The sequence below is a fragment of the Rhinopithecus bieti genome, unplaced genomic scaffold (assembly GCF_001698545.2).
Source record: "Rhinopithecus bieti isolate Rb0 unplaced genomic scaffold, ASM169854v2 scaffold_1853, whole genome shotgun sequence".
NCBI classification, from domain to species: domain Eukaryota; kingdom Metazoa; phylum Chordata; class Mammalia; order Primates; family Cercopithecidae; genus Rhinopithecus; species Rhinopithecus bieti.
The window spans coordinates 4,080,079-4,102,865 of NW_016804151.1; the positions used below are offsets into that span (position 1 = coordinate 4,080,079).

At 39.3% G+C, this 22,787-nt stretch overlaps 2 protein-coding genes across 6 annotated transcripts in view; both read left to right on the top strand.

The window, feature by feature from the left end:
- The window catches only part of RABGAP1L (RAB GTPase activating protein 1 like), an 808,808-nt gene extending 802,443 nt beyond the window's left edge, over nt 1-6,365 (top strand). For all 5 annotated transcript variants that reach the window (XM_017866951.1, XM_017866953.1, XM_017866956.1 and 2 more), the window contains one exon: nt 904-6,365. In XM_017866951.1, coding sequence (XP_017722440.1) covers nt 904-1,056 — 153 coding nt within the window. In that variant the 3' untranslated portion in view covers nt 1,057-6,365. The remainder of the gene's footprint in view (nt 1-903) is intronic.
- Nucleotides 6,366-10,799: 4,434 nt separating this feature from the next.
- Nucleotides 10,800-21,785, top strand: CACYBP (calcyclin binding protein). The gene is made up of 7 exons (XM_017866960.1): nt 10,800-11,253; nt 15,640-15,859; nt 17,761-17,857; nt 18,115-18,214; nt 19,622-19,717; nt 20,422-20,423; nt 20,901-21,785. The coding sequence occupies exons 1-7, from the start codon at nt 11,239-11,241 to the stop codon at nt 21,055-21,057; spliced, it is 687 nt and encodes a 228-aa protein (XP_017722449.1). The 5' UTR covers nt 10,800-11,238; the 3' UTR covers nt 21,058-21,785.
- Nucleotides 21,786-22,787: the final 1,002 nt, after the last annotated feature.

The following is a 22,787-nucleotide window of genomic DNA, read 5'->3' on the forward strand; positions in this document are numbered from 1 at the left end:
ATGTGTCCTGCATAATCACATTTTATATCATGTATTCTTAACACTGATATAAACAAATACATAATTTTAAATGAAATTTTAATAATTAAAAGTATATCTTACGAGAACTTAATTAAGCGTATGCTTTTTTTTTTTTTTTACCCTGAGATTTTTTGCTTACATCCTTTCTCACAGAATGTGGTCACTTCAGTGGCTGATTCTGAAAATGAAAAACCAAACCCCCTCTGCTGTGTCTACCCTGAGAGCCACACATTGGCTGACACCCGTTCTTTTCTTTGGAGCTTCTTTTTATCTTTAGCTCATTTTGTCAAACCCCTTTCCCCATTATCTTTCTCCATATTGGAGCATAATATAATTAGAAATAGTCCTGGCTTCTGATAGACTCTTCTTCATTTCATTTTCCCAGTGATCCCTACCAGCGCCATGGCTGCCATGTCACCAGCCTCCACTACACCAGCCAGCTTCCACCATGTCCATTTAGCCTGGACATTCTTAGGGCAAAGCCTATTTCTTTGGAACTGGAATTCATTCATGCTTATACTATCAGTAAAAATTCATCCATATGTTTACATTTATTTGTGGTTTTTAAACCTGTTATCTTGGGTTGCAACCTAAACCTAAATTTGGACCTAACTTGCAGGGAAAAAAAGAATAAAATGAGGTTTTCTTTCTCTGTTGAGAGAAAGTACAGATTCCAGTTTTTTGATAAATCTTTTAGCTCTTAACTTTATCCTTGTACTAACCAATTCAATCTCTCCTGGGTTTTGTGGGAGGAAAATTGACAGCACATACCTTGAGACTCCAAAAAGCTGCACATTTTAAAAAATTAATTAATGAATGTATTTATTTATTGGCAAAAAGAAAACATTTATTTAACTCAGATTATTTTCTTGCTTTAATTAGGAACTTGAACATCAGAGAGGAGCCCTTATGAATGAAATCCAAGCTGCAAAAAACTCTTGGTTTAGCAAAACCCTGAACTCCATCAAAACGGCCACGGGCACCCAGCCATTGCAGCCAGCGCCAGTCACCCAGCCACCCAAGGAAAGCACATAGTTCCAGCCTTACCCAAGCACAAGAGCACAATGTTCAAAACCGTGGAAATCTGGGAGGATTCTTCCTGGTGTCCCTTTGAAGGAAAGTCAAGGAGGCCAGAAAACAAGCCAGAATCTTTCAGTAGCTCTCTTTCTTGTATGACACTTTTCAAAGGGATGTTATTTAAACTGACCTGTTCTATGTTGAATACCTATTTTCCAGCTTCTTCATGGAAGGCCATGTTCAGATCCATCATAGTATTAACACATTATTTTGTTTGCCTGATGTTTAGTTGGAAATAAGTAATTCAGAACTAAATGCTCTTTTATTTAGAACTAATTATTCATAATTATTTTTATCTTACATAAAAATGGAGACATCTGTTATTCCAAGGTTGAAGTGAAGTGATAGGAAGATCTTTGTCACAGGAAAAAAAACATTGAAACCTAAACCTCTTAGCTTTTCAGGATTTATTCAGATAAAGCACACTGTGGGGCCAGGCATGACCACTCTCAGGTTTCCTCCTGAGCCTGATTCCCAGGGGAGTGATAATCCTGTCCAAAGGAAAGAACCAATCAGCGATCATTGGTTTACTTTCATTATCTGGAAATGAAGTGCCAGGAATAGATGGGCTATTCAGATTATACATTAGGTAAAAGGAACTGAGATTTTAATAAGTGTAAGTTAGGATCATTTGGGCTGTGGTATTCTAACAGATCCTTTTAAGAACTCCACATGGGACTTATGAGTTCCTAAGTATGCCTAAGTATGGACACAGATGTGACTTCTGGCACTTACAAAGTAAAAGGTGGATATTGAGCCTTACAGACTTAGGGAGCCTTTACCAGAGACGCCTAAAAAGTCCCAGGTTCAGCCATTGTGCTGAATAGAGTGGAATACAGAACCAGGGACAGAGTATTTCATTTAACGTTGATATATACTTGCTAAGGAAACACTAACAATACTGTAACTTTGTTAAAGGACATAGTATTGAAATGGGAAATAGAGGTCAGGCTCACATCATCTTAGCTCAATGTTGGGCAACTTTTTCCGATTTCTGTAGTTCCCTGAAAATGTGTCCTTCCTACCCATAAAGAGATACAAATGCATTTGTAACATTTTTGATTGAATATAAAACCTTTACAGAAATACTTATCTCATGGAAAGGTAAAGCTATTGTTTAAAATTAGTGGAAATATTTTTTCAATTATATTTAACATGCCTATAAAAATAGTCCTTGCAGGAAATTATTTGATAAGAGCAAAACTATTTTTATTTTATAAACTATTTTGGAGGCCTCTGTTCCTTTCACACTAACCAAACTACTATTAGATATGTACAATAACATTTGTCGATATACATCATTGGCCTCGTTGTTGAACATATTATTTGCAAAGAATCTTAAACTCTGTAGTGCCAGAATGATTTTCATCTGTGCCATATGTTGCAATTAAAAGTAACACACCCTTAGAAAAATCAAATAAGAGCCATCTCCACCCCAGGAGGATACACAAAGTTGCTCACGGTGGATCTTTTCCTCTAAAATGATCTTTTATGTTCTAAAAAGTGAAATCCCCTTTTTCTGTGTTTATATTATCTACAGCCCATAAAACTGATGTGATTATTATGTTATACTCATCAGATAATACTTTTCTTACATAAATCTTTTGTTGTTCTGACATCTTTCATTACAAAATTTATTTTCTTACCAAAAAGGAACATAACCCAGCATTCCAGGTGTCTATGTTGACTTTAATATTCTCTACATGGTGGTCTAGAGAAGCTAATTTTTTTTTTTTTTTTTTTTTTGTAAAATATAGTAGCTAGAAAATGTTATCTTGGCACTTGTTTTTGTAAATCATTTAGTATAGGCTGTTAGCTTTACTGGTACTTTACGCTTTGATTCCAAGAAGCCCTGTGCAGTTGCCTTATCAAATGGCCAGCTAAATTAAAGATGCTCTTTTGTGTTGTGAATTTCATAGTTCTGTACAGAGCTTGTTTCAACTTACAAAAATAAGTACATTCCACAGAATGCCTAAAGTGCATAATTTTCTTTAAATAATAGTAGGTGAGGGAGAAACATAATGGCTCTAGGTTAATCCCTTATCTGGAGACCTTGTTCAACTTCATAGTCCCTTTCCTTTTGAAGAGAAAAATCCTCCCCCAGCCAAGCATGGTGGCTCACGTCTGTAATCCCAGCACTTTGGGAGGCCAAGGTGAGTGGATCACCTAAGGTCACGAGTTTGAGGCCAGCCTGGCCAACATGGTGAAACCCTGTCTCTACTAAAAATACAAAAATTAGCCGGGTGTGGTGGCGGGCACCTGTAATCCCAGCTTATTCGGGAGGTGGAGGCAGGAGAATTGCTTGAATCCAGGAGGCAGAGGTTGTAGTGGGCCAAGATTACGCCATTGCACTCCAGGCTGGGCAACAAGAGCAAAATTCTGTCTCAAAAAAGAAAAATCACAAGGTACATACCTCTCAAGTTTGATAAGTCCATCTTTTGAGTTTTCTTTTAGCTCTTTCAAAAGATTGTAAGGGCAATACATAGTTGTTGTTTTTTTTATTCTCCAGCCCCATATCATACTTGGATATGCCTGTTGGTACCATAAGCCTAAACTCTCCCTCACTGCCATGCCTTTGAGTCAGCAGCAATAGTAAAGACTAGAAACAAAGAAAATTCAGAATTTGGTATGTGATATGATTGTTCATACAATATGTTATAATAGCAATATTCCAAACAATATGTCCTTCACTGTCTATTGTTTGAAAACTCATGCATCCCAGCATGAAGTTAACTACTAGTTTTAATTTCACTTATTTTGAGATATATTTGAGAATTGCATCTCTTCTATTGAATTTCATTTAGAAGAGATGAACCAGCCAAATATCCAGGAAAGTTTCAAAATATTCTAGTGTTTTTCATCCTTTCCTAGGATGTGCTCTGTATAAAACATTCCTCTGAAAATCTAGTATTTGTAATATCTAAGAATTGTTCATTTCTATTTTCATTAAATTCTGTAGAAAAAATGAATGAATGAAATTCAACTTCATAATTCAGTTCATCAGCTTTTATATCTTGAGAATCTTAACACATTCTTTAAATCTGAAAGAAACCAAGCTGGATTTTGCAGTGCATATGTTTGCTAGCTTCCCACATCCTGAACCATGTCAAAATTTGGTTATATTTAGTTACATATAATTTAATGCAAAGAAATTCTCAGTTACTTAATGTTCTGTTTATTTATGAGTGCCTATCAGGAACACTAATAGGAATGCCATTCAACTGGTGTCTTCTCCTGCCCCTCTCCCAGCTGTTAAATTAGTACTTTCTTCTTCATTGGCTTTCTGAAATGTTCTGAGTAAAGTAGAAAAGTGACCTTTGTATGGATGTGGGGATATTTAATACTATGTATCTTGTTTCATTTTTTTCTAGGGTGTATTAATATTTATTTTTCTCCAATGCCTGCTCCATTTTCTTAAAATATTTTCCAGTTAATAGTTAGTTGCTGTATTTCCCAGCTGAAGTGAGAAAACCAAGAGAAAACAACACAGATTTGGGCAGAGGAGATAGAGTTAGATCCTTAAAGGAGTCAGCCAGTCACCCAGAAGGAGAATCACATGTGTAACTGATGTAGGGGTTTAAGCCTTCTTTTACTTTCACTAAAATCAGTCTACTAACTCTTCTACCAACCTTTGCATCAAACACTTAGGTAGCTGCCTGATTAGTAGGGGCCCCTTGAAGGGGAAAAAAAACTTTTAAAATTAAATGTCTTGGTTTTGTTTCATCTTCTGGGAAAGAATACTTTTACTTGATTAGCAAGATGATTATATTGTATAACTTGCCCTTGAAAACACTCCAAAATACTGACTCCTTTGCTCCAATTACAAGTGAGAGAGTGAAGAAATTCTGTTTTATGATTTGAACACTATTAGGTTTGTATATGTGTTTAATTGGAAGAATTTTATATAGAGTATCTCTGCTTCTTTTGTTTCCCTGGGTACCACACAACCAAATACACATTGAGATTTCAAGAAATAATGATGAAAGCCAGAAGGCCAGACCACAGCTCTGCAGCCTGTTTCCTACCACCAGATATGAAACTCTTTCTCATTACCATGCTGATAGTCACACTGAACTAGAACTGTCCCAACACATACTTCCTCTCTCATAGTGGCTTCCATTTAACACAGGCAAAGCCCTTTACCTTAGCAAATTCTTTATCTTTCAAAAGTGACCAAAATGAGGACTTCAACCTTGGTTGCTCCTCAATAGAGATGCTCATCTTGAGTTGTAATGAGAACAGTGGACATATAGATTTTAGTGAGTGCAATCAGCTCTCTGGCATTCCGTTCTCAGTTTGCATCTAGAAGACTACAATATGTCAAGCTTATCTCCACCTGAATTTGCTGCCTGCTATAAAAACATTTCATTAACATATCCCATTCTTCCTACCTCCATCTCTGGTTTGTCATTAGTGGTATTCTGAAAAGCTTAAGAAAAAAGAATCATTGAGTAGAAAGTGAACATTTTAAGTTATTTTCCTTTTTCACTGGCAATTGGTTAACATGTAAAATCTTTTCCATTAAACTGTATAACTTTTAATAACTATATATTATATATGGGATAAAATATATGGACTGAATTGTGAGAATATAAATGCATCGAGAGACTCTGGTGTCATGAAAGCACAAGAATAAGGCTGGAGATGGTCCCAGATCCAAGATGTCCTAAAAGCCTTTTGTATCAGTTTCTCTGTTTTTGGTATTTTGCATAATGCATGGATCCTTAGTTCAAATGAGGGACACAGTTTCTCAGTCAGCCCCACTTCTTTCTTTCCAGCTCCTACCTTTCCCTTGCAGAGGAGGTAGTAGAGATTCTGAATTATCTATTTTTATGAATTCTATTATTTTGTCCATGGCATCTCTAATGAAAACAGGTTCTAGAATAAAGGAGTTGATTAGTCTGAACAGTACTAATTAACTACAAAAAAGTTAGTGATCAGCCTCTTCCTCTATAAACGATGACCAATTAGATGTTTCCATAATTCCATGTATTATGTATAGTACACTCTATAAATGTAAATGTAATGCTTGTCTAAAAAGTGCAATTTATTGTACATTGTCCCAACAAATGTTTACTTTTATAATTGTTATGAACTTGAATTGGATTAGTATTTTGTTTTTATGTGTGAATGAAGCCTTGTGAAATAAACAAATGCAACTGAGAAGGTAACAAGGTGACTGTTTTTGTGAGCCAGTGATGTTTTCAATGCTTTGTGTTGCCCCTTTGGCCCCATTAAGCAGTAATAAACATTTGTTCTGAAGTCCATGTATGTCTTTTTAATTTTTTTAGTTGACTTTATTCTGACTCATTTGAACCCAATGTTTATGTAACACTTTTTACACCTGACACTAGACTCCAGTCAACTTAGAAAACTATACCCTGCAAAAATGATATCCTGTGCAGCACCACCACAAAGTGCCTTATTTTCATCTCTACTGAGGTTCCTTGATTCCAAGTAACAGAAATCCTTGCAAGCTAGCTTAATAATAGTAATTTTAAGAGGCAATTAACCAAAAGGAAATAGGATATCTGTATCATAGGTCCCAAAGGCCAAACACTTGGGCCTGAACTGGCACTAGGACAAGGGGCTGGAATGCTATCAGGACCCTGAAAGCAATTGTTCCCATAATTGTGCTTCTGCTTGTCCTTCCAGATGACACTTACCTGCTTCATTCTTCTCTCTGAAAACAGGCTTTCTCTGCTTCTAAGTACACAGCTACCAAGTTGACATATCCTCTCTTCAAACTACCAGCAGAAGACTGCCATCTCAATTGTTCCAATCACAAATTCTGGAAAAAAATATGATTGGCTAATCCTGGGTTAGGTAGCTGCTGTTAGTCCTTTAAGGTACAGCAAGGTAGGAGATATATAATTCAAACTAAACTTCAGAGGCACTTATGAAAGTGGAGATTGTGTGCAGAGAATCCCAATCATATCTCATTTGCACTTGCATTTTGTTCTGGGAATCCACGGAACCCAAGTGAAATACCAAGAGATTGGTCAGCTCCTCTTGGAATTCGGCATGTATTAAAAAATAATAAAAGACTGTAAGATTACAGATTTTGGTCCAAATTCAGACCACAGACATCTTTCGTTTGGCCATGTGGTGTTTTCTGTTTGTTTGCTGAGATGGTCTTGCTCTGTCACCCAGGCTGGAATGCAGTGGCATGATCTCAGTTCACTGCAATCTCCACCTCCCAGGCTCAAGTGCCTCCCACTTCAGCCTCCCAAGTAGCTGGGACTACAGGCAAGCACCACCAAGCCTGGCTAATATTTCTATTTTTTACAGAGACAAGGTTTTGCCATGTGGCCAGGCTGGTCTCAAACTCCTGAGCTCAAGCAATCCACTTGCCTCAGCCTCCCAAAGTGCTGGGATTACAGGCATCAGCCACCATGTCTGGCCCCCTCTGGTATTTTAAACAATGTGAAATTTTACATAAAAATTATTCAGAAGTGCTCACTTCAACAGCATATACACTAAAACTGTAATCTACAGAGAAGATTGGCATGTCCCCTGCACAAGAATGACACACAAGTTAATTAAGCATTCCATATTTTGCACAGTCCCCAGAAGGTCATTTCTTTATCTGCTGACAAGCCCCAAGAAAACAGTATAAGTCATAGCAAAAAAAATTAAAAATTCAAAATATCCATTGAATTTGGCAGTTAGGAAATCAGGAGTAAGCTTGACAGGTACAATAACTGGGGGAAGCAGAAAGGCTGCCTGCAATAGGACAACTGAATGAGAAATAATTTCATTTTGGAAAGAAAATTATTCCAAACTTTGGAAACAAGGCAAAAAGGTGAGTGGCATGTCCTTTCAGTGTCAAACCAAGGACTAGGGGATTGTACTTTGTTCATTTCATTGTTTACTATTGATTTAAAAGTCCTATACTGAATCTATACAGTAGCTTCTAGATTTCTGTCCAATAAGAATGCAAATGCCTACTTCCTTTCCAGTGGAACAGATAACACCAACAGTTACAGTTTATTACCCTGTGACACATTAACAGGTTTGTATCTAACCTTCCCACCTTATACTAACATTACATTGTTAAATTGCCTATAAATACCTGGCTACTCAAATACACTCTCAACAAATGAGTTGAATAAAGTATTTATCACATGTCCATTTATATTTGCATAATATTGTCTGGAAAAGCCTCCCTTAGTGTTACTTCTGAAAGACCTAAATAGAGTGAAGAAATGATCTGTGTGATGAACTGGAGGAAGACGATTACAAGTGGAGAGAAAGCTGGGTACAGACTTGGAGGCAAGAGCAAACCCAGTGGGTTCAATGAATAAGAAAAATGCCAGACTGTTTAAATGAGGGAGGGGGGAAGGAAGAGTGGTGAGAGATGGGTTCGGATGTCAAGCTCATAAAGGTGAGATAAGATACGTAAAACACTCAAGTTCACAGTAAGGAGTTTGTACTTTATTCTAAGCCTAATAGGAAGCTGTTAGAGGTTTTTAAGCAAAGGGATATAATGATCTGAAAATATATTGCAAGCTGCTCTGTGGAAAACTAAAGGCACAATGGGGAAGCAGAGTAACCAGTTAGGAAGCTAAAATTTCAGACAAAATAATGATGGCTTGGACCTGGGTGTGTAGGGTAAGAAGTATTTTTTCCTTCTACCCATTTTAGGCTCATTGGCTTGGGATGCTGTAACAAAAGACAAATTAACAAGAGAAAAGCATAAATATTGTTAGTTTGACATAACATGGAAACTTCATAAAGAAATGAAGACCCAAATAAATAGTTAACCTTAGTGTTCTTTAGAGTAGGTTTGAAGAAGAATGAAGAATTGTGGGAAAATGTGATGGGGCTAAAAGACTGTGATCTAAGGGTAATAAACTGGGGGAAACTTAGCAAGGCCTGATGTTCAGGTTCATCTCTACGTTCCTGTGTTTTCAGAGATAAAGATATTACTTTTATTCTAGGTATAGAGAGGGCAACTCTCACATGAGGGTATTACGTCCTGCTTCAGGGCAGAAGGGTGCAAGAAAGTTAGAGACATTCCTGCATATGTTCTTTCTCAAATTCCTTCAGTTTAAAGTATTCAATACGTCTAGGTGCCATATTTGTGGGTAGCATGCCCCAAACCTCGTCAGGTGGTAGAAACAGAGGTTGTGAGAAGTCGTTTAATTCGCTACATATTTTGAAGATTAAGCCAGTAAGGCTTGCTATATGATAAGATGTAAGGCCTGAGCTAGAAGACTCACCTGTGACTCCTTAGCCTGAGCAATTAAGAGAATGAGGTGACTGTTCACTGCATTAGGTCAAGCTTTCACTCGGTACAGTGCGATATTTGTTTTTATTTAATTATGTACTTAATAATTCCAGGCTATTGGTTGGCCACTTTAAAAAAAAATACGATAAAATACACAGCTCTTAGGAGTTCATCCCATGAACTTTGACAATTGTATGTATGGGTGTAATATTTCTATTACCTTGGCAAATTCCCCCCCCCCCCCGCCGGGCCTTAAGTATAATCTATAGAAGAAACTACTTACATAAAAATACGTTTACAACTTAATTTCTAAAGTGAACCCACCTATCTATAATCCGTGTCTAAATCAAGTAACATCACCGGAACCTCAAAAGCCCCCTGGTGGCTCTTCCATGTCATTGTCCTTCCCACTATGCTCATTAACACCATGGGCTAGTTTTTAGACTTCATTTAAATGGAACCACACAATATGAACTCTTCTGTGTCTGGCTTCTTTCCCTTAATGTCATTTTTTTGTGTGAAATCCACGCATGTTGCGCTTGGGTAATTTATTTTTTTACTGGACTTCCGATTCTTTATTACAGATAATGGTCAGCCTCCATTTTGCTAAGAGCTTTTTTTTCCTCTCCGAGTTGCTGATTCTAATCGCTGCCTTGGGCGATCTATAAAGCTGAGTGCTCGCTAAGTGACCTCTCAGGGGTCGCCGCCTTGGACGATCAATAAAGCCGAGCGCGGGCTATGTGATCTCTCAGGGGTTGTTTCCAACCGTGTTGTTGACATCTTGAGCCTGCCAAGGACTAGAATAACCCGAAAACTAGGCTTCTCTGGGGTCTCGCCAAGGGGCAGCGTTAGAACCAGAAGAGAACATTGTTCCCAGAAAACATTTCACCCATTTTCTTTGATGGTAAACAGGCTCACTTATACCAAATCCAAACCCAGGCGAGAGCTACGGACTCTTGAAATGGTCGGTGAAAGGGGCGAAAGCACCAGGAAATTATGCTTCAACAGTCCACGACAGAACAGAAGGGAGGGTCTGAAAATGGGGCCAAACACGGCCCTATGGTTAGGGCCTTGACCTGGGCTTCCGCCACGAGGCCGGGTCACGTGGCCAACGCAGCTCCACCTCCTACCGCGGCCAGTGATGACGCCACCAGGTCGGAGCGGATAGACCGCGGTGACGTCTCCACTGCGGCGGACTCACTGAAAATCAAACCGCTACCATTAGGAGTCCTCCACGCTTAACATATCCATTCTTTCTCGTTTGAACATAATCAGGCTGCTCCTTCTCCCCATTTTTTGCCTTCTCGCGGAGGCTGAGAGACTAGCCTTACACAACATGGCTGCCTGATGTGTCTGGTGTCCTAGAGCGGACGGAAGCAGGTGACTCTCTACTCAACTTCCGACTTGGACTCCGAAAATTGGTACGTTATTTCCGGGGTGGGTTAAGGCAGCGGTTCCGAGCTGCGACTGCGCAGCCTGGCCTAGCGCGGTCAAATTACAATACATAAAGTTGTCGGGGCGGAGAGGAAGACATTACGCTTCTCGGACTGCCGGCTCGCTCGCGAGACTTGAGCGTTGCTAGGAGATTCGCCAGGCGGGCGGAGCCAGACTCGGCGGGGCGGGGAGGGGCGGGGCCAGACTCTGCGAGGCGGGGAGGGGTGGGGCCAGGCTTGGCGGGTGGAGCGTGCTCGCGGTGGGCGGTGGCGGCGGCGGCCTCGCGAAGGTTCCAGATCCGTCGCGTGCGGGAGGCGGGCCGCGATCTCGCGCAAGGTCGGTGTGCGCGCGGGCTGCGGCGCCGCGACTCGTGCGAGTGGGCGTCTGCGCTCGGTTTGAGGGCTCGGCGTGGCGTTTCCTGTTCCCTCCTCTGCGCGGCTGCAGCTCGGGCCTTCGGCCTGATCCAGCCTCCCATGGCTTCAGAAGAGGTAAATGGTTCGGCCCCATCTTCCTCATGCTCCCCGGCTGGAGCTGCAGCGCCATCCTCCCGCCCCACCGCTGTTTCCGTGGGCTGAGCCGCCCTGCGGCGACCCGCTGCCGCGGCAGTCGGCGCGCCGCCTTCCCTGGGGACGCCTCACTCGCCCCTTCCTGCGCGGTCGGCTCCCCGCTCTTCACCTCGGCCTCGCACCCCACCCGCCTGCCGGGCCGGAGCAGGGGTGTGCGGCGATTCTCCGTGCAGGCGATGCGGGGAGTGGGTCTGAGCGAGCGGCCCCCTGCGCGTGTTCCTCAGGCCCTTTCTGCGCTGGTTTCCCAGGCAGAAGACAGGAAGCTTCATTCAAGCAAAGCTGGGTGCAAACATGAGTGTCGTTTATGGTAGAGGGCGGTTGGAGGGTGAGAAGTTTTCGGTGCTAGCACTTGAATTCTCTTAGTCATGTTTTCTCTACACACGAGGAGCTGTGTTACTCTGGGCAAGTTGTTTAGCTTTTCAGTGTCGCAGTAGCATCCATTTCATAGGGTTGTTGAAAAGTATGATTTCTAGGTGTTTCAACCAGTGATTGGCAAATAGCAATCTGCTGTATGTGATTTTTAAAATAAATAACTTGGAAAGTTAGTTGTAATTAATAGTAAGAAACCCAATGGCCTGTGTTAAAGCTCCGTAAACTCTGAACGTTGGAGAATTAAATTTTATGGAGACTTAGTTTGCTCAGTTAGAAAATGGGAATGATAGTACTTGTATTGCTCATTTCCTGGCCTAAGTGGGAGGTGAAGACGGGACAGTTATTCACAGTTAAGTGCTGGGTGTGCATTAACTAGATTTGCTTTATGAAAACAAGTAGTGGGAAATCCCAAGCCTTTTTTTTTTTTTTTTAACTCAAAATCTTTTCTTTATAATGAGGAAAAACTATGAGATTTGTGTGTTATAGTCTTAATCTAGGTATCTTGTGACAAGTCTTTTAAGGTAGGTCTTGGGTACATGTGCCCCTAGGAGAGAACTTCACAGTCATGCAGGTGGATAGCTCAGTATTAGTCCTCTTGAGAGTAGAGAATGTTCTCAGTTTAGGTACTTAGAAATAGACATTTAAGGGCACTTCATTTTTGTTTTGTTTGAGATAAAATTTAAGTTTTTAACCACTTTAAAGTGTATAATTCAGGTATTGTTTTAAGTATATTCAGTGTAGTGCAGCCATCGCCACTGTCTAGTTTCAGAACATTTTCATCACTCCAAAAAGAAACCATTTAGTGTCTTTTAAACAATTGCTTCCCATTCCCCCCTCAGCCCCTGACAACTATTCATCTTATACTTTCTGTGAATTTGCCTATTCTAGGCATTTCATATCAATGGAGTCACGCTGTATGTGGCCTTTTGTTTTTTGGCTCCTTCAACTTAGCACTAACATTTTCAGGTTCATCCATGGTGTAGTGTGTATTAGTACACATGCTCTTTATGGCTAAATAATATTCTATTATATGCGTATGGCACATTGTGTTTATCCTTTCATCCGTTTATGGACATTTATTTCCACTTCTTTTTTTGAGATGGAGTCTCGCTCTGTCGCCCAGGCTGAAGTGCAGTGGCGCAGTCTCGGCTCACTGCAATCTTCGTCTCCCGGGTTCAAAGGATTCTCCTGCCTCAGCCTCCTGAGTAGCTGGGATTACAGGCCGCGCCACCATGCCCGGCTAATTTTTGTATTTTTAGTAGCGACGGGGTTTCACCACGCTGGCCAGGCTGGTCTCCAACTCCTGATCTCAAGTGATCTGCCCGCCCGCCTCGGCCTCTGAAAGTGCTGGAATTACAGGTGTGAGCCATGGCGCCCTGGCTTATTTCCACTTCCTGACTAACATAAAAATAATGCTGCTGCGAGTGCTGTGTACAAGTTTTTTGTGTGGATGTGTTTTCAGTTCTCTGGGGTATGTATCTAGGAGTGGAATTACTGGTTCATATGGTAACTTTTTGAGAAACTGTTAGACTATTTCCAGAGTGGTTGCATCATATTCCCACAAGAAGTGTTTGAAGCTTCCAGTTTCTCCACATCCTTATCAACATTTGAGTTCTATTTTTCTTTTTTGGTTTATAACACCATCCTGCTGGGTGTGAAGTGGTATCTTGGGAATTTGATATGCGTTTACCCAATGATGAAGATGTTGAGCATCTTTAATGTTCTTGGTGTCCATTTCTGTATCTTTGGAGAAACGTGTGTTGAATTCCTTTGCCCATTTTTGAGGCACATTGGTGTTAATGCCTCCTAGTGAAAAATTAGGAAATAGGAAGATAGAGCTTGAATGCGTTATGGGTAGGGATAAAAGGGAAATAAAATTTTTATATACGTAAAACAAATACATGCCAAGAAGGCAAGGAAAATTACATGATAAATTAGATAAGAAACCATCTAGGACATCTTAAAGTATTTGTGCAGAAAAAGCAGATCTTTGCTGGTTTCAAGTCTGCCAACAACAGAACTGAGGAAATGTCTCAGTTTTAAGTTTTTTCAGTGGATACTTTATAATGAAAAGAGTAATTTAGAGCCAAAACTGGCAATAAAGAGGGCTTGGGAATTCAGCCATTGGGGGAATCCCTTGCCTAATTTGAATTACTTTTCTTTTTCTGCTAAAGCATTCCTATTTCAGTCAAAAAGCAAAACCTCGTGCTTAGACTTATTATATTTCATTTTATATTTCAGTATTTTATGAATTAGGAGTTGTAGAATCAGCGTTTTTTTTGAAACCATTAAAATAAAAGTATTATTTTGAACTGAAACATCTTGGTTCTATGCTCAAAAGACGAGTTTGCAAGAGTTTTTGTCATAGTAATATGAGCTGTTCTTGGAAGGGGAGAGTGTGGACAAGAGGGTTGGGCAGAGTTGAACTTTTTTGTTTTTTGATACTGAGTTTTGCTCTTGTTGCCCAGGCTAGAGTGCAATGGCGCGATCTTGGGTCACTGCAACCTCTGCCTCCGGGGTTCAAGCAATTCTCCTGCCTCAGCTTCCTGAGTAGCTGGGATTACAGGCACATGGCACCATGGCCGCCTAATTTTTGAATTTTAAGTAGAGACAGGCTTTTGCCATGTTGGTCAGGTTGGTCTCGAACCCCTAACCTCAAGTGATCCACCCGTTTGGCCTCCCAAAGTGCCGGGACTACAGGTGTGAGCCACTGCATCGGGCCAGAGTTGAACTTTTTATACCATGTCATCTGTTATAGATAGGCAAAACTAGGGCATCTGAGTTAAATGAGATAATAAAAGACTTGTAGTAAAAGAAAAGAATTAGTTCTGTTATTGCATTTTATAAGACTATTAAGAAACAAAGGCTTTCAGACTCTGTTGTGCGTCTGATATTCTGAATTATAAAGCACTAAAAGACTTTTAAATTGAGCTTTTGATATAATCAAGCTGTGACACAAGATTTTTTTGGTCAAGTTGCTAGTATCAAGCTAGAGTGTAAAGTTACTGTAAGAAGTGAAACAGCTGTTTGGAAAGATCTTGTGTATTTGCAGTATGTCAAGAGGGTAATTGGGGGAAAAAAACTTAGGCTCAATAATTTTCTAACATTGTCTTCTTGAATTTCATAAAATGTTGCCTCTATCTCTAGAAAGTAAAAAGAAGTAGACTTTACTAGATGATGGATTGGCATGAGAAGAAAATGAGAACGTGGTGGCTTTTTCAAAAGATAATTTCCAAGAGTAGGTTGCATTTTGGGTCTTTTGTCACCTTCTATGCAACCAACTCCTACACTTCTGACTGTAAGACTGACCCAGCTTCAGAGCAAGACTTTTCCTCAAAAGCAGAAATTTGGTTTTTTTTGTTTGTTTTTTTAAAAATATTTTGTCTTAAAAATTCGGACTTTTTTTATTTGAGGTATTTGAGGTGGGAAGATCAATGAAGACCAATCAGTGACAGAAAATGGAGCATTCATTACCTCAGTAAAGTTTGCCATATAGCATTTTGCCATGGTCACTGCGTGTTCTCTCATCTCTTAAATATTTTAAAAGTGTCTAACATCTAATGACACTCGGATTAGATGTTAAAGGAAATCTATGAATCCCTTGTCAAAAAAAAAGTCTTTGTTTTACTTTTTAAGTCGCAGATGTTTCTTGTAAATATTTTAAAGCAAATATAAACTGGAAAATTTGGGTTTGATTACCTATTTATTGTTTGTTCAAGATTGTTCAAAGTTTTCCTTTTGGAAAAAAAAGGAAGCTTGAGTTAATTACAGTTAATAAGCCAGAGGGAAGAACTGAAGTTGCAACTCAATCCTAGAAAATTTAGATGAACCTCTTAATTCTTAGTGCTTATTTCAGCAAGTTGAAAAGAGTGATAAGCACAATATCAAGCCATTTCCTTATTGATCATAGCTAACTTATTTTTTGTCTTAACACAGCTACAGAAAGATCTAGAAGAGGTAAAGGTATTGCTGGAAAAGGCTACTAGGAAAAGAGTACGTGATGCCCTTACAGCTGAAAAGTCCAAGATTGAGACAGAAATCAAGAACAAGATGCAACAGAAATCACAGAAGAAAGCAGAACTTCTTGATAATGAAAAACCAGCTGCTGTGGTTGCTCCCATTACAACGGGCTATACAGTGAAAATCAGTAATTATGGTATGACTTGCTTCCCTATAGCCAGTTTTGCCTCCGAGCAACCTATTCCTCATAGTGATCTAACAAATTCATCTTTAAATGAGTTTTGAGTCTGTGTGTTTGGTGGCTTGGAGGAAGACCCATCAGTTTTTATTTAATAAAACTTTCTTTAAATAGGAAAGGATACATTCTAGAAGCTGTTAACAAGAGTAAGGTGATTTACTACAAAGATGAGGAGTAGCAACAAGGAAGGAATTTATTCTGAAATTATTCAGTATATATGAGGTACCGCTTTGGTGGTGGTGGTGGTGTTTAATCATGTTTTATGTTTCACTTTGCCAACCACTACAATTAACTGAGGAGAGGAATCCAGTTAAATTCAGGAAATATTTTTGAGCACCTAATGTATATCACTATTGTGCTTACACTTACGGATACACAACAGTGACAAAGACCCAATCCTTTCTCATGGTGTGGTTGGGACATAGACGTATAACTCCTAACATAACAATGTATTAGCAAAACAGTATGAGCAAAAACTGTTTTCCTTCAATGGTGTATATAGTTTTTTTGTTTTAGCGGCAGTGCAACTTGAATGAGAGTGATGAGGTCTCACTGGAGCAAGGACAGTCTGGTTTTTCTTTGTGCTAATAATGTCTAGCACATAATAGGTAACATAGCTGAGGAAATAATTCTGGAGGTGAAGAACAGGGAGAATTAGAGAGATTTGAGTGTGAAGGGTGAGTTATATGTTCAGCAAGTCAAAAAGGAAGGGAACAGCATGAGCAGAGGACATGAATAGAGACTTGGAAGGCATGATCTATTTTGAGTATTGTTATAGTGAAAAGCACGTGTATGTCGTGCTTAAGAGATGTACTATATAGTACTATATGAAATTGCACCGTGTACTCAGTTGAGTATGGGAAACTGGTCTGAAGATGTTTAGGATTATGGCATTTTAACCAGGAACATAGATTTGTGTTGAGGGAGAAACTTGTCAATCCGGAGGATGTACTGACTGGAAAGAAACTATTAATAAATGAAGTTCTCTGGAACCCTCTAGGGCATTTTTTTGATCAACACTATGTTTCTTTTTAATTTTCGTGGGTATATAGTAGGTGTATGTATTTATGGGGTACATGAGATGTTTTGATACAGGCATGCAGTGTGAAAACACGTCATGGAGGATGGGGCATGTTTCTATTCCATAGGACTAAGTGAGGAAGAGTCAGGGATATGTATGTATATATTCTTGATAAACAGAAGATGCTTTTTGTGATGTTTTTTATTTTCTACAAATATGATGGTATTTTGTGAAGTGTGTATGTCTTGTATGTTGACAGAGTTCTTCTAGGTTAGAGACTTGCTGGTAGTTTGATAATACATACTGAAATGGCATTTAATAGATATCAGTAGGTTTGTCAGATTTGGATGAAGAATTGGAGTCATTTACATTTTGCTTTGCCCTGGAAAGGAAGTAAGAGCGCTAGGATTCCGTTTGTTAGAGAAGTAGAAATGGTTATGGAATTAGACAGTATTGATACTTAGCCATCCAGCTTAGTGGAGAGCTACCGATATTTAGATGTAGGACAAAACTGTTTCCATAAAAGCAGTAAATGAACTAATCTTATGTATTTAGTGATCATATTTTTATTCTGAGGGACAAAAAGAGCATAGGCTTTGTATTCAGAAACCTGGATTTGAATCTGAATTCTATCACTTGTTAGATGCCTAACTTTGGGTAGAGTACTTAACTGCTTTGAGGCTCCATTTCTCAACCTAGAAAATTTCTTGGGTTTCAAATTTTTTTATGACTGGATTTTCATAATTTTACTTTCCTGAGTTATGAGCCATGTGCGTTTGCTGTTCTAGAGATAGTTTCAGAGACTTACTTATGTCCCATCTTTTGTTGTCATTGCCAGGATGGGATCAGTCAGATAAGTTTGTGAAAATCTACATTACCTTAAGTGGAGTGCATCAAGTTCCCACTGAGAATGTGCAGGTGCATTTCACAGAGAGGTGAGTTCTCATTATGTTGGGAAAGACGGTGATCATTAACAGTCAACATTGCCTTATCTTGAGACTTTTTCTTAGCAGTTTTTAAAATTCTTCTTAAATTTAGAATTAATTATCCTTTACAACTACTTTCAAGAGGTGAGCATTAACTGGCCAAATGCACACCCTGAAATAAAGCCAGCAGCTTTTTTTCCACTCTTACGGAGTAAGAATACCTTTCATAGAACTAGAAAGATGATGTATTCACCATTGTGTTGCAGGTCATTTGATCTTTTGGTAAAGAATCTAAATGGGAAGAGTTACTCCATGATTGTGAACAATCTCTTGAAACCCATCTCTGTGGAAGGCAGTTCAAAAAAAGTGAGTGTGCTTTTTTTTGGTCGTAATATTCTGAAACCTTACCAGATTGAACCTAGCTGATTTAGAATTGAGATGAACTGGAATGAATTTGTCCTGTAACAGGGACCACTGCCTGTTTTGTGAATGTTTTATTGGGACATAGCCAGGCTTATTTGTTTGTGTGTTGTTTGTGGCTGCTTTTGTGCTACAATGGCAGAGTTAAGTGGCTGCAGCAGACCACATAATGCCCTAAATGAAACCTAAATATTTACTGTGTGGTCCTTGACAGAGAACATTTGCCAACTCCTTTTGTAGAAGAATAGGCTATTGTAAGAATATTCCATTAAGATCAGGAAGGAAGTAAAGTTTGAAGGTAGTTAAGAGTGAGACTTGAGTTTTATGCCAGGTTTACTGCTTATTGTTTGTGACCTTTGGCAGCTTAATCACTCTGTGCCTCAGTTTCTGCATTTATGCAATAGTAATAATTTATTTCGCAAAGTTGAAATGATACACTGAAGTGCAATACCATATGTAAAGTGTTTAAATTAATGGTAGTGTTAGCATTGTGCATAATACTCCTATACATAAAAGGAGGTCTTAAGCACTTAGCCTCCTTGGAGTTAGAAGCAGCTATAAAAATAAGGAAACTGTCTTTTAAAACTACCCTTTATAATTTTACTAAATCAGATAGTCCCTCTTTTCTGCCTAATTTGAATAAATGAAGTTTAATGCATTAGGTATATAGACATGCCATTCTGCCATCTGTTTTTATAATACATAATTAACAGCTTACAGGTGATACTCAAATATAGTTGGATTCGCCGTCTTCCTGCACCCTTCTGCATCCACTAGTCCCGTACATAGAGTACCAAAAGATCCCTAGAAGTCGTATTGATCATTGTTTAAAGACCTGTACGTTGCCCTTCTTTCACACTTTCCAAATGCCTCACCTTGCTCCATACTGCCTTATGTGACTTGGTTTCTTGCCTATCCTCGACCCCTCTTATTATATTACTATCTCTTTGTCACTAAAATCCAGCCACTCCTCCTGCTTCTCAAACACACCAAGATCATCCCATCTTGGAGCCAGTCTACATGGCTCTGCCAGCTGCCTTCTCCTGACCTTAGGCTTCAGCTCAGATTTTGCCTCAGGGAGGCCTTCCTAATGAAGTTCCTGCTCCCACCCCCATTAACACCTGCTTTGTCTTGCCAGCACTTTCTAGGATATGACGGTATTCAAGTTTTACTTATTTATGGTCTTTTCACGCCATGAATGTTCAGATTTTGGCCTATTCATACAAGTATTACTAGCACCCCAAATAAGTCTATACATACTAGGGACTTGATTAATTAAATAATTGTTTTCTAAATATTCATGCTAATCTTCATGTCTTCTAAGCTGTATTTGTTTTCCCGCTTTTCTTCCAGGTCAAGACTGATACAGTTCTTATACTGTGTAGAAAGAAAGTGGAAAACACAAGGTGGGATTACCTGACCCAGGTTGAAAAGAGTGCAAAGAAAAGAGTGAGTCTACTTTCATTTTTTAAAGAATTCTAGTGTATTGTTTGAGATCATGGATTTTAAGTTTTCTTTATGGATAATATATTTCTGCTTTCAACTGTCAGAAACTACCTGAAGAGGGCGCGTCCAGCCAGTTGCTTTTTAAGGTCTTGTAGTTAACAGTTGGCTCTTTAGTGTGGTTCTTAACCCTAGGCACTTCTATACAAATACTGTGCCCATTCCCAGATACTCTGTTTCGGTAGTTCGAGAGAGGCTCAGATACCCCTGTATGTTTTAAATTTCTCAGATGTTTGTGATAGTAGTTGTTTTCATTGTCACTGGTTTAGAGTGAAAAGATAAAATATTTTATCCTTCTTAATAATGACCTTTTAAAATGTTTATTCAATGATACTTGCATTCTAGGTCAGTTCATCTTCTAGAGGTACTAATTGAAGACTCAGGTCCAGATCTGTGTATCTCAGGCTTAAGAGGAGAGCTTTTCTAATTATAAAATACATGAGCTTCAGGGTACATCCATGTGTAATGTTTGTGATTTTCCATCAATTTTTTTTTTTCCAAATTATGAGGAAACATGCTTTTAAAAAATGAAAAGTTAGAAAATCAAATCCTTACTTATTTTACCTGTTAAAAATGAGGCCAGGCGGGGTGGCTCATGCCTGTAATCCTAGCATTTTGGGAGGCTGAGGTGGTGGATCACCTGAGGTCAGGAGTTTGAGACCAGCTTGGCTGACGTGGTGAAACTCCGTCTCTACTAAAAATACAAAAATTAGCCGAGCATGGTGGCACGTGCCTGTAATCCCAGCTACTTGGGATGCTGAGGCAGACAGAATTGCTTGAACCTGGGAGGCGGAGGTTGCAGTGAGCCAAGATTGCACCACTGCACTCCAGCCTGGGTGACAGAGCAAGACTGTCTAAAAAAAAAAAAAAAAATCATGGGAAATCCCTGTGCCTAAAAATGGCCCCTTACTATTTTGATGACCTCTTTCATGCACCAAGTGTGTGCATGCTTGGTAGGTGTGTGTTGTTTTCATTAAGATGAACTTAGGCGTGCCGTTTTGATTGTGAGTCTCTATGGATACACTGTCTTCCCTCTTATCCCTCTACTTCCTGCCAGTGTTAACCTGAATTATAGTATCTTCCCCCATGCCTTCATTTCTCCATTGTTGTATATGTTTTCTTTTTAAAGGAAGCCCTCCTATGACACTGAAACAGATCCTAGTGAGGGATTGATGAATGTTCTAAAGAAAATTTATGAAGATGGAGATGATGATATGAAGAGAACCATTAATAAAGCATGGGTGGAATCAAGAGAGAAGCAAGCCAAAGGAGACACGGAATTTTGAGACTTTAAGGTCCTTTTGGGAACTGTGATGTGATGTGGAAATACTGATGTTTCCAGTAAGGGAATATTGGTGAGCTGCATATATAAATTTGACAGATAGCTATTTACATAGCCTTCTAAGTAAAGGCAGTGAATTCTCCATTTCCTACTGGAGGATTTATTTAAATAAAATATGCTTATTAAACACTCCTGCAAAGATGGTTTTATTAGTACCCTGGTCATTTTGTTCAAGGAAGGGTTATAATTGCATTCTCATGTGAAATATAAAAAGCAAGTCTTGCCCAATAAAAACGCTACATTGTGTGTATTTTTTGTTCAGCTAAGAATTGGAGAAGTATTTGCTTGCCTTTAAGTTACTGACATCAGCTTCCACCAGTGTAAAAATTGAGTAAAACCTGAAGTTTTGCATAAAATGCAGATTGGTACCTGTGCTTGAAGGTTACTGTAGAGCATCTGACCCCTTATTACCACCTTAAGCAATGTGTGTGCCATGCATTACCATGCATTAATTCAATCACAGGTGTTTCTATCTAGATTGAAATATGTTTGTCAATGAATATGGAATAGAAACTAAATCTAAACATGACAGTAATAGACACACATCTTTGTATGGTACCAATTAGTTTTGCTGTGGATCAGATGGTTTATGAAAGTAATAACCATAAAGCAAAAAATAATCTGAAAGCCCGTCTATTCCTATGCTCAATAAAGTGAAGTTTTTCTTCATTAGAACAGTTTTATGATTTATTTGTCTAGGAGTATGTCAGAAAAACCAGGCTTCTAGTAGGAATTATTCCTATTGCCCCTGAAGTCAGGACCAGTGCCTGTGATCTCCATTACTATATTTTACTGGAGGTATTAACCAGCACAGATCAGAGAAAGCAATTGAAGCCAGGCATGGAGGCTGGTGCCCATAATCCCAGCTACCCAGGAAGCTAAGGCTGGAGGATCACTTGAACCCAGGAGTTTAAGGCTGCAGTGAGCTATGATCATGCCACTGTACTCCAGCTTGGGTAACAGATTGAGAGCCTGTCTCATTAAAAAAAAAAAAAAAAAGCCATTAGACACACAGGAAAAATCCAGAAGGGTAAACTAAAGCTACAATTAATATGGGAATTTGGAAAAAGTGGTAGGACATACAATACAGAAACAGCTTATGTATAGGATAGCTGTAACTAAATACTGAAACACATTATGCCTCTGTAATTGGTGTTGATACATGAACAGAATAGCAGACACAATGCATATGAAAGTTACAGAATATGGTAAAAGTGGGATAAAGATGGGTTTTTAATGACAGTAAGATAACTGAAAATAGGCATATAGATACATTCCAAGCAGACTGAAGATCTAATTGTAAAAATGAAAGCATATGGGCCGGGCGCGGTGGCTCAAGCCTGTAATCCCAGCACTTTGGGAGGCCGAGACGGGCGGATCATGAAGTCAGGAGATCGAGACCATACTGGCTAACACGGTGAAACCGTGTCTCTACTAAAAAATACAAAAAACTAGCCGGGAGAGGTTGTGGGCGTCTGTGATCCCAGCTACTCGGGAGGCTGAGGCAGAAGAATGGCATAAGCCCGGGAGGTGGAGCTTGCAGTGAGCTGAGATCAGGCCACTGCACTCCAGCCTGGCCAGTACAGCAAGACTCCATCTCAAAAAAAAAAAAAAAAAACGGTAAAAAAACTAGAAAAAAATGGGGAAAAAAAAATTAAATTTGACTTTTAACTC